The sequence below is a fragment of the Nuphar pumila genome, chromosome 7, assembly GCF_984573655.1.
Source record: "Nuphar pumila chromosome 7, dmNupPumi1.hap1.1, whole genome shotgun sequence".
NCBI lineage: Eukaryota > Viridiplantae > Streptophyta > Magnoliopsida > Nymphaeales > Nymphaeaceae > Nuphar > Nuphar pumila.
The window spans coordinates 26,474,015-26,485,271 of record NC_143255.1 but is presented as its reverse complement, the minus strand read 5'-3'; the positions used below and the strand labels follow the sequence as shown (position 1 = coordinate 26,485,271).

Genomic DNA, 11,257 nt, shown 5'->3' with positions numbered 1-11,257 from the left:
CTAGTATGTGGAAATAGGGACTCGGGGAGCACTGGCGCATTACTCTATATTAAATACACCCTACTAAATGCATATGCACGGTTAGATTTACCATTTGGTGGCCAAATCCATACAAACAAGAATATGTGCCACAGGTATTATGGTACAAAACCATCGTATTCCTTTATATATTATCAAGCTTTAGGAAACAATTTTTTTTCATAAAATGAACTGCTTGTAACGAGTTCAAGCACGAGCAGGGATGTAATCAGAGAACGAACAGGCCAAGCCGAGTTTTATGCACCTGAACGCTTCGCCCTAAGCTTGGGCTCGTTAGAGCGGCTAAGTGCCGTGGTTATTTGACACAGCCAATCGCATGACAGCATTTCATGTGGGCCTGCACTTTGTAGCTATGGGCCCCGTTGGCTACCCCAGTGTAGTTTCTCCCTGTAAAATATCAAAAAGGAAAATTTCTTTTCAATGGTTCATACGGCCATAGCATGGTAGCCCAAAAACCGGTTCTGAAATGGGTCTGATCTAGTAAAAATGAGTCCAGGTCCAAAATTTTAAGGATATTAGTGGATCCCAAAGAAAAAGTTGAAAACTAGGGTTTTACACATAAAAATTTGCAAACGGATCAGAATTGAGTGAGACCTGATAAGAATCCGAAATTTTAAGGATATTAGTGGATCCAAAAAAAAATAAAAGTCGAAAACAAGGGTTCTACATGTAAAAATTTGCAAACTGATCAGAATTGATCCAGATTTGAATGAGCCCAGATAAGAATTATCGTTCCAAATCAGAATTGAAGCCTGAGGAGTCTGCACCCAATGTGAATATACACATTCAGCTGTTATCTTGAGACCCATTCCTTAAATGTGTCAAATTTGGATCGAATGTTCAACAAAATCCAATCCAGTTGCACCTTATACTTGCATCTGATTTAGCTCTTGTATATTAACTCAGATCTGCTACATCTGTATGACAAGCATTCATAGGAGGCGTAACTGGTTCGAGAAAATAAAAACCCAAACCTGACCCACATAATATAGAGGATATTTAGAATTTTTTAAATAAAAAATATATTTAAGAAAGAGTTTAGTTTAGCTGGGTCGGGGCAGATATCCATAAAAAACATGGCCCAAACCCAACCCACATCTTTCTCAAGTCTGGTTTGGGTCGGCCCTGATAACAGTCAGGTCAGCTTTTTTATAACAATAACTGGAGATCCAGGTTCGGGACAGGTACCCGGCATAAACCTGGCTCATAGAGAGCCAGACCAAACCCATTTCAGTTTGATGGGTCCAGCCGAGATCCAACTCAAAAGTGTAAGATCTTTTTTTGGGGCCACACATTGATAATAACATGCCTGTTCTCTTATCATAAGGGGTGCAAACAGGTTAGTCTCGGTTGGATCTCTTGTCCAGATCCTACATATTTTCCTTGGATATGGAACTTAAAATAAGATCCAGATGTGTAACTGGATCAGCTTTGGATCATGTGGTCAGGATTTCTTAGTTTCGTGTTCATGTTCTCATAAATAATTTCTACAAGAAATGTATTTTGATTCCGGATTAAATTCATCATATAATTTTTTGGATTAAAATGTTTGGTTGAAGCCAATTTTTACTGGATCCAGCTTTACGAAGTAAGCTTAGGATCCAGATTTAAGTTCGACCTGAATGTGACCTTGTTCTCGTCCAGATTCAGGTTCGCTTCCATCCTTGCATGGGTTTTGATTTTGACCTGCATCCCCGGTCTATTCTTCATTTCATGTCCTTCATCTCTCGTCCAGGACGCGGGGCAGGGGCCCGTTTCTCCGATCCACTGCCATCCCTAACACCAACTCCAAGTGAAATTTGCAACTAACCATATTTTCCATCTCATATCAACAGTAGTTACAAATATCTGTGATATTTTAACAATTTTTTGTGATTATGTTGTGTTCTCAATAATTCCTGAAGTGAATTTAAAAAAAAAATCTGTCACGTCAGCAAAACATCTCATATAATTTGAATATAGTATATTTCTTGTATTCTTATTTATATGTTTGTATATTGTTTGTTTAAAGATTTTTAAAATAAAGTATTATTTTTCAAAAAAATTTAAAACCAATTTTTTCTTATCACAAGATTTTTCCCCCAAAAAATATGCAATAATGAAATATGTGAAAATTTTATATCTGACACCCCAATAATGGTAAAACATTATTATTTGTTCTAAATTCCTTCTCATGCCTTTGTTATCTCACGAATACTTGGTGTGCTTAAAAATGAGTTGAGCTTGGCTCATCGAGTTAAGCTGAGTTGGAGCCTAAAGTCCCAGTTAAAAAGCATTGTTTATAAATAAAATGCATTGTTATAAAGCTAGAAGAAATAGGATTGCAAAAAAAAAAAGCATTCTTCTTTGAAAGCTAAATTTAATACTAAATCTATTTTTTGCAAGCTACATAGCTCAATCACATGTTCTACATATATATGTCTTTTATATGTGTTTTTTTACTGCTCAATAAGCTCATATGAGTCGCATTGAGCAGATGAGCCAAACCATGAGCAACTCGGCTTGTTTTCCAGTCTCAGCTCAGGCATGCTGATGTGGTGCTGGTGTTTCAGTAAGACCTTGGGTTTTGCAACTGCTGGATCTCGGATCCAAGGTTATTTTAATTGAATCTTAGATCCTCGCTTTTGCTAAACAAAAAGTAGAGGCCATGGATTTTGAAAACCAATGGGGAGGGGTCGGACTTAAGATCCGAAATCCCCTGAATTTCATGTATCAAACACAGTCTTCAATATAATTTATAATAAACATCTGACAATTATTTATTTTTATTTTTACTAGCAAAAAACACCTAGGATCTACAGTCACTATCCTAGCTAGGGGTGGCAAAATCTGACCCGACCCACCAACCCACTTCTTAGCCGGGTTAGAGTTTGGCTTAAACGGTTAGACCCGCCTAACATGTTTATTAAACGGGTCATGTTCGTGTTAGGGGTATGCCAACCCGTTTGACTCGTTTAATAAACGGGTTAGGCGGGCGGGTCAACCTGTTTACACAAACCGGTCAACTCGCAACCCGTTTATATATATATATGACTTTATGTTGAAGTTTTATGTTGATGTTGGTAGTACGATTCCATAATCAGATTTGCAGAAAAAAAGTATAATATATATATATATATATTGTGTTTCTAATTGTGTTATTCGGGCTAGACAGGTTATTCGGGTCGGTTATGGTGTCTATGTTATCAGGTTGACCCATTTAATAAACGGGTCACTGTCATGTAATTGTGTTGTGTGGACCCAACCCGTTTATTAAACAGGTTAACCGTGTCCGGTTACCCGTTTAATAAAACGTGCCATGTTAGTGTTGAGGTATTCTAAGCCACCAACCCGTTAACCTGACCCACCAACCCGCTCACCCGACCCGATTGCCACGCCTAGTCCTAGCCGATACTGTGATCAATATCGGCTTGTATCGGCCAATACGGAAAATCGATAAGCTTCAGTCTTTCACCCTTGAATGGGCTATTTTTTAATAAATATAAAAAAAATTAAATTATTTTTTAATAATTTTAACACGTGTATTGACACATAATAGTTTGTAATTATTATTTTTGACCAATTCAGAATGATTCACTTAAGTATCGGTATCGGTCGATTCACCTGAATGGTTGGCCAAACGATACAGGGCCGATACCTATACTACTGACAACATTTGTACTATCAGCGGAACTCTTGAGGTCCAGCTTCTTCGATGTCATTTGAACTCAAAGTAAAGATATTATGGTAATTAAATAAAAATAAATAAAACCAATAAAATATTCAAAAGCTTCCCATACGTACGGAGACTTCTCTCTCTCTCTCTCTCTCTCTCTCTCTGTAAAAAAAAGCCGAGCGACCAAGTGTCGGAGGACCAGTTGGAGGACGAAGGAGATGGCATCTTCGGGCAAGGTAAGAACTTTTTGTTTTAATTACGGTTTCTGATGTAATGCTGTTGTCTGATTTCGTTGAAAGAATTTCTCGTTTTGATCAACGCGTTTGATTCTGCGATTCGTGAGTTACGTCTCGGTGATCGATTTCTACCTTTACTACTGAAAATTTCCCCTTTCTTCCTGAAGTCCTAACTCGTCGGTTGGATTTTCATTTTTCTTGCTCTTTTTCTTCTTTGGTTTTTGAATTGGTTGGTTGTGGGCTGAGTTTGTGTTTGGTGGTTTGGGATTTGTGCGTAAGTATGGTAATTAAGAACATGATTTTTGTTTTGTTTGTGATGATTTGCGACGGAGGTTTTGAGGGAAGCAGACTGAATTTTGGACAAAAAAATTTTAATTTTGATTTTAATCGTTTACCTTCATCTAGTGGTTAATGGTGAGGAGTTAATAGCTTTAAGGGGATCTTACGTGAACGTGGAGAGACCACATTACTTAACTGCCCACTGGGGATCAGCTCCCTAACTCCTATATAGTGCCCACATATGATATTTTTGAGTTCTCACCGTCGACCTAAGGCCTGGGCTCATAGTGGGCGTCGACCTGCTGAGGAGAACGCCGAGCACCCGCACATCGTTTCCATGGTATCTACAGGTACCCAATTACCATCTCTGATTAGGTTTTGCGATATACGCCAACAATAATAAGTTTCAAATGATTTCTCATGTTATTATGGGGTTACAGAATTTCTAGTTGGTGCTCTTTCTATTGGGTTGCAAGTAGGAAACGTAAGTGGTGGTTCTGGCTACTTTATTATTGTGTTTATTATTACCATCATCATAAATTTTCACGAGATTAAGAGTTTTAAGGGAACTTCTGAATGCCCCCACTTATCCAGAAAATTGAGATAAGTTGGGAGGGTGTATTCTTCTCCTACAGCCTAGTAATTTATCCTTTTTTTTAAGACAAGCTGGGGTTAGGCAGACCCCTACCAGTTATACAATTATACCATTGGGTTTTGAACCTGCAATGTCCCAACACAAGGTGACGTGCACTAACTGCTCCTACCAGACAAGCGGAGCCCCCGTTGGTGCCTAGTAATTTATCCTTGCTTTCAGGATAAGTGGGTATTTCCAAATTTCAAACACCTCCAAGGATTGTGGTCTTCGTATTTGAGCCATGTACAAATCTAAGGGGACTTCTGGCATTTAAACGAAGTATGCCTAAGATTGTCACTTACAAAGGATGTTTTGTGTGGTTAAGCCATAGTGAATCTTAGAAGTAAGCTTTGTTGTTCTGTTGAATAGCCCCTGATTAGGAGCGTAGCTCTCAGCATGGTTCCCTACTGGTGATTAGGGCTTTGAATGTCAAGCTGAGGTGCTGTTCTGTTAACATATATATATATATATATATATATATATATATATATATATATATATATATATATATATATATATATATATATATATGTTAACTTGTTCATTATTAATAGGCATAGTACAACTTTCCTTGCAGTGTGATGATGGGCATATTCTTTTATGTATTATTATTGCTCTTATGATTATTGCTACTATTGTTTGAAAGCTGAAACTGAGTCTTTTATGAATGTCGACCTTCTGCCATAAGTCAAATTATATTGGTCTTCCTTGAAGGACTTGGCAATGTTAGCCCCATATATCTTTTGGTGGCTGTTTGATCTTTGTTTTACATGTTTGGGTTCAAGGAACATTGGGAGATTGAAATGTTTGAAGTGCACATGACACTGCTGTTATCTGATAGTGGTGATCTGCTGTATGTCTTTAGTGACAATTGAAGCATAATATTTCATTGGATCTTGGCACCATTTGTGCAAATATATGAGTCTACTTACAGTTATGTTTGTAACATCTACACAAGTTATCAGATTTAATCTTAGCATTCAACTAGAGTTTACTAGACAATCCTAACATTATCCAGTATTTTCCACAGTAGACTATATGAATTGATCAAAAGGTTGTAGTTTTACAAGGGATTGTATAAGTGCAAGGAAGCTATCAGTGAACTCATATACGACAAATGGCTCATCTTTGTATGTTAATTATGCTCGAGATAGATACAAATTATTGAAGATATGTAGAGAACCTTTTCTCAGTGGAGAAGACCAAGAATAATACATATGCCAAATTTATGTGGAAGATACACTCTATAACTGCGATGTTGTGTCACCTTTTTTATGGTGGTTTTGGATAACAATTTCTATTAAGATGCTTTATTTGAAATGTTCTGATAATCTGGTGTTGAGGTAGTTGGCATTATTTTCTTGCATATAGAGTCATTTTTGGTAGTCATCTTATTCTTACCTAACAATTTCCTTTAGGGATAATCACATGTTATGATAATAATGGTAGTAGCAGTAGTAGTAGCATCATTAATAGTAATATAACCATTAATTTTATCACTTATTGATTTATCATTGTTGATAGGCAGAGGTTCGCTGTCCTTTAGTTTCCACAGATATACGAAAGGGGTCAATGAATGAATCTCATTTGATATATTCATGTAATATGATTTGCATCTGTCAACAGCTTGGCTATTGCCCACGTGGCTAAGTACCTGCTTGGGGTTGCCTTCGGTTTTCTCTTATTCATGCTTAGTGGTGCCTTGAAAAAATTTGACTAGAGATAATTCTCCATATTTGTCTGTGAATTTGTTGAAATCAAAGCATTTTCTGACTCATTTATGCTCAGTCCTAATATTTCTGGTTTACTCGATCTGTTGTTCTGGCCATTGTGTTATTATCAAGTGCCGATTGTGCTGTGATCTCTGTTTACACTATCTTACTGGATTTTCATTTTCTTTTGGCTATAACCAAGTATTTTATGGTCTATTATAGGGTTTTTTATTGTTTTACTAAATCCATCACAAGAGATATTTCATAAATTTAGAAAGTTCTCCATTGTGTATCTTTATCTCAGTGTGTGTGAAAATGTAATTTCATGCTTGTCTTTATCAATTCTATGCAACATGGCAAGCCAAAAACTTTAGAAAATTGATGAGCACTTGGTTCAGGAAAATATTGGAGGCAAAAATCAAGAATCTTTTTACTTCAAGAGGATTTCAGTTGTATAATATTTTCATTTAGTTCCTACCACCCATTCACATTGGTTACTGTGTCGATGGTGTTGAATGTTGACTTGTTCATAGAGGAAGGGCCTGTTGCAAGTACGATATCACTTTGTTTAATATGGTCGATATGGGATCTGTATGCCTCCCTTCATATCTTGGCAGTCTTATCACAAGGAAGCCTTTGATGCCAAGAGCAGAAATCCACTGATTTTGGTGCTTGAAAAAGCAACACAAAAAGAATAATCTGGGTGTAAATGAGACAGAAAGCCAAAGGAAGGATATCTGAAATAGAATCAGAGAGATGCTTGCTAATAATTTTCAGAGTGTCAACCCTCAAATTTTTGGCCAGCTGCACCCTGATATTGATGCACAAGTCTCAGCAAATGCTAGTAGTAGCAATGAAAAGATGCAACTAGAAATGAATGTAATATGAACATGTAGCTTGTGTCATGCATGAAAGATGTAAGCCTGTTTTGCTTAACACCAAAATAAGAGACAGTATATTCTCTTCAATGACAGAATAGCTCCTAACTGCCATCTAAAGAAATTGATCCCATTGCTGCCACATTTTTATAGGCTTTCACGTTAAGTGCATGTTTTACAGCTGGGCAAAGTTGCTTAAGTGGCAGTTACTGGTTATTGATATATTATTTATTGTTGACTGAGTGGTCACAGTTTACAAGTTCTATTTGATGTATCTTCGGTAGTTTCTGTGACTCTCTGTGCAGGCCAGTAGCTTGCGTTTGTTTACCACAGATGGCCACATTATTCCTCTCTAGTGACTTTTGCTAAGTTAGGACTGATGCAGAAAAGTGTAGACTATGGAAATTAGAGAAAGTATTTAAACTATTATTCTTGGTAGGCTTTTGAGCAGCATCATATCCGTGTAAGCATTTCTTGGATTCTTCTAATTATCATTATCAATGTTTCATATGCATCAGGATGGTTCTGCCATACAAGCCTGGTATATGAATGACATGGATGAAGACCAGAGGCTTCCCCACCATTGTGATACTGAGGAGTATGTTTCCTTAGAAAAACTTGCAGGTGTGTGTCTGTCTTGGCTCTTTTTTTTTTGTTCAGTAACCTGAGATAAGTGATGTAACATGAGATGTGGTAGTTGGTTTTGGTATGGGTAAATATGCAATGCTCACGCTTGATGGTCAATTCTTGAACGTAAAGGAGAAAAAGAAATAAATAAAGAAATTGGTAAAATTATGTACTTTTTCTTTTCAGAGTTGGGAGTTCTGCACTGGCATTTGAATGCTGATGACTATGAAAATGATGTGAAGTTGAAGAAAATCCGTGAAAGGAGAGGCTACTGTTACTCGGTCTGACACCCCTCACCATCTCTTCCCCTGGACCCACCTTCCTATTTTTCTGACATATATGATTTGTCTGCACGGACTTGTAATTATCATTGAAATGGTTGTGGTGCAGGACATGATTACTTGCTGCCCAGACAAGCTGCCCAACTATCAGGCCAAGTTGAAAACCTTTTTTGAAGAGCATATCCACACTGATGAAGAGATTCGCTACTGTTTGGAAGGCAGTGGTAAATAGACAAAGCTAATTTGTTTGTTAGCACTTCATGAGTTTTGGTTGTTTTCTCTTAGTGTACATGTTTATTTTTTTATCTTCTTTCTTGTCAAGGGTATTTTGATGTGAGAGATCTTAATGACCGTTGGATCCGTATATGGGTAAAGAAAGGGGACATGATTGTCTTGCCTGCTGGGATTTATCACCGATTCACACTTGACAGTGACAATTACATCAAGGTACCCTTGCATAAATTCAGTAGTCTTTATTTTTTATGTTGTGCATATCTACTCCAAATTTAGTATTTAAGTCATTGAAGGAAGTACTATTAGCAATAATGTGATAGAAGTTTAACGATTTGATATATAACTTTTATGGAATGTACTCCAACATGTTCCTGTTAATTCCAAAAAGGTTGCATGCCTCTCTATTTTGTTTTTGAATTAGAAGCCTGAAAACCAAAAATTTTATGGCAAGGCACAACCTTAAAGTTGTAAATACGGGTCGTCATGGATTCCTGAAAATGAAAGGAGGTTCTAAAAATTCAAGATCTAATTAACCAAATAATTAAATTAACCAGTCTTTGGTTTCCTAATGCCCAATTGACAATGACTTTCTCAATCTTTTTGACCTTGGTTCCATAGGAGCAAGTGAGAAAGACTGAGAAATAGAACCATCTGATTTGGTTTGTTCTCAATAGCCATGAGATGATCATCTTTGGGTGATCTTTTTGTCGACGGATGCTCCTCCTATTGCACTGGTAGTCTCCGAAGGATGAGAACTAACTATCAGACCAAACTCATAACTGTTGACGGGATGTTCAGAAAATTTTGGCATGTGAAATTATAACTTAATTTGATTTGAGTCTGTGGAAAAGGATGAGGGACAGTGTAAGTCACTGGCAGGTTTCAGGATGTTGCTTATTTGCTTGGGTGACCTAATTGTGTCAGCTGACCCAGTAGGCAATTCTCCATTGTTGTTAATCAAACATAATACAGCATAAGTGCAGTCCTCTATGTATCTTGTTCTAAATTGTAACTGCACTTGATGAACGCACCTGCACCATTCATGTCGGTCACTGCAGGCATCCTGATACATGCTAGTGTTTTTTTTCCTGTCTGATGTACGGGAATTGTTGCAATTCAGAACTTCTGATTTTTTAATGCCTCAAGATATTCCTTGCTGCAAGGTTGAAGCTGGGTGTAGTGGTTTACTCTCTGGTGGGCAGGTGGAACCTCAATGCTTTTACCAACCGAAGGCCTGCCAGTGTGTGGTCCTTGGCCTAGCTAAGAAAAAAAAGACTTAGTAACAGCCATTACTTGGCAAAGATCTGTAGTTACATGAACCTGATGTTTGTGTACCCATCATTAGAATATCAGCTTTGAAAACCAAAGTTGCAAAATCTTATTGACATTCAAATTTCACTTTTATAGCATGACCCCAAAATACTGAAGAATCACACCTGTCTCGGTTCATTCATTTTGCATGAGCATGGTGTTTGTGTGGCTTTCCTTCCCCTAATTTTTTCTTCTTCTTTTTTGTGATAAACCTTTATTCATAGAAAAAATTTCTTGTCATTAGTTGCTTCCCTGTCTCAAGCAGTCACTGGAGTCGAAAGACTTCATGGCATGTTGAGTGAATGTCCAGAAGTAAATTGCAAAGTCATGTGTACCTATGAAACGGCATATGTGCATGTGTATTCGTGTACATGTAGAGAGAGAGAGAGAGAGATCTTCTGAATTCTCACTGTATGAATCTGTGTGACAGGCAATGCGTCTTTTTGTGGGCGAACCAGTATGGACTCCTTACAACCGACCCCAAGATGATCATCCTGCCAGGTAAAGGCACATGCCTTTTGGGCTTTAGCTTTTCTCTACATTGTGTTTCCTTGTTTGTTGTGAACTGCGTTCTCAACTCCCTTCTTGCTCTGAAGAAATGTTTGTTTGCAGGTTGGAATATGTTAACGCTTTTACAGAAGAGTCTGAGCCAATTGAAGCTCATTAGTATCCCAAAAAAAGATAAAACCCTCTAGGACATCATTTATCATGGCCTGGATATTGGTTATGTTATCTTTATGATGTGCTTGACTAGTGTGGCATGGATCTACATGCAGTCCTCTCCTTGAGATGAATAAATATAGTCCGAGTGACCATAATATGGCGTGTTGAAGTATTATACAAACTGCAATAATGTTCCTTTTCTCTGTGTTGATTCTGTGTACTTGTGTCTGTGTGATCGCACCTGCGTATGCATGAATATCCTTGGCCCAGCTTAAGTTCTGAATGTTATGATGGTTAAAGAGAGAGAGAGAGAAAGCAGTCATCCAAGCCTCCGATTAAAGAATAACTGAGCCTGAGCCTACCCAAGTTCAAGTGGCATCCGGAATATCCTGCCCAAAACCTGTTCTTCAACCAGGTTTTTGGCTTCATCCAAACCTCCTTTAGGCAGTTTCAAGGTTTTTTTAAGAGAAGCACAACCACGGTTCCCTTCTGACATACTTTATACATGTGTGTCTAGAGTCTGTTTTGCTTTGGTTGAGTCATCATATAAGTGTTGAGTCACTTGTGACTTTTTTTGGGTTACCCTTGTATTTTGGTTCAGGTTCATCAATACCTTGAAAGGTTAGCTCGTAGATTTGAATCGTAATGTGCCGGTTGGCAAAATAGTGAATGAATGCAAATGAGTTGAGCTTTCTTTGTTCACCCTCG

At 37.6% G+C, this 11,257-nt stretch overlaps 1 protein-coding gene across 1 annotated transcript; it reads left to right on the top strand.

Moving 5' to 3' along the window:
* Positions 1 to 3,828: 3,828 nt before the first annotated feature.
* LOC149831611 (putative inactive acireductone dioxygenase 2) lies at positions 3,829 to 10,758 on the top strand. The gene is made up of 7 exons (XM_090014019.1): positions 3,829 to 3,930; positions 7,952 to 8,057; positions 8,247 to 8,341; positions 8,451 to 8,565; positions 8,664 to 8,788; positions 10,317 to 10,387; positions 10,499 to 10,758. Exons 1-7 carry the CDS (start codon positions 3,913 to 3,915, stop codon positions 10,551 to 10,553), a joined length of 585 nt encoding a protein of 194 aa, XP_089870145.1. The 5' UTR covers positions 3,829 to 3,912; the 3' UTR covers positions 10,554 to 10,758.
* Positions 10,759 to 11,257: the final 499 nt, after the last annotated feature.

Coding starts and splice junctions, on each gene's coding strand:
- LOC149831611 (XM_090014019.1), top strand. Junction 8,566..8,663: donor CTACTGTTTGGAAGGCAGTG/GTAAATAGACAA, acceptor TTTCTTGTCAAG/GGTATTTTGATGTGAGAGAT. Junction 8,789..10,316: donor ACAGTGACAATTACATCAAG/GTACCCTTGCAT, acceptor TCTGTGTGACAG/GCAATGCGTCTTTTTGTGGG.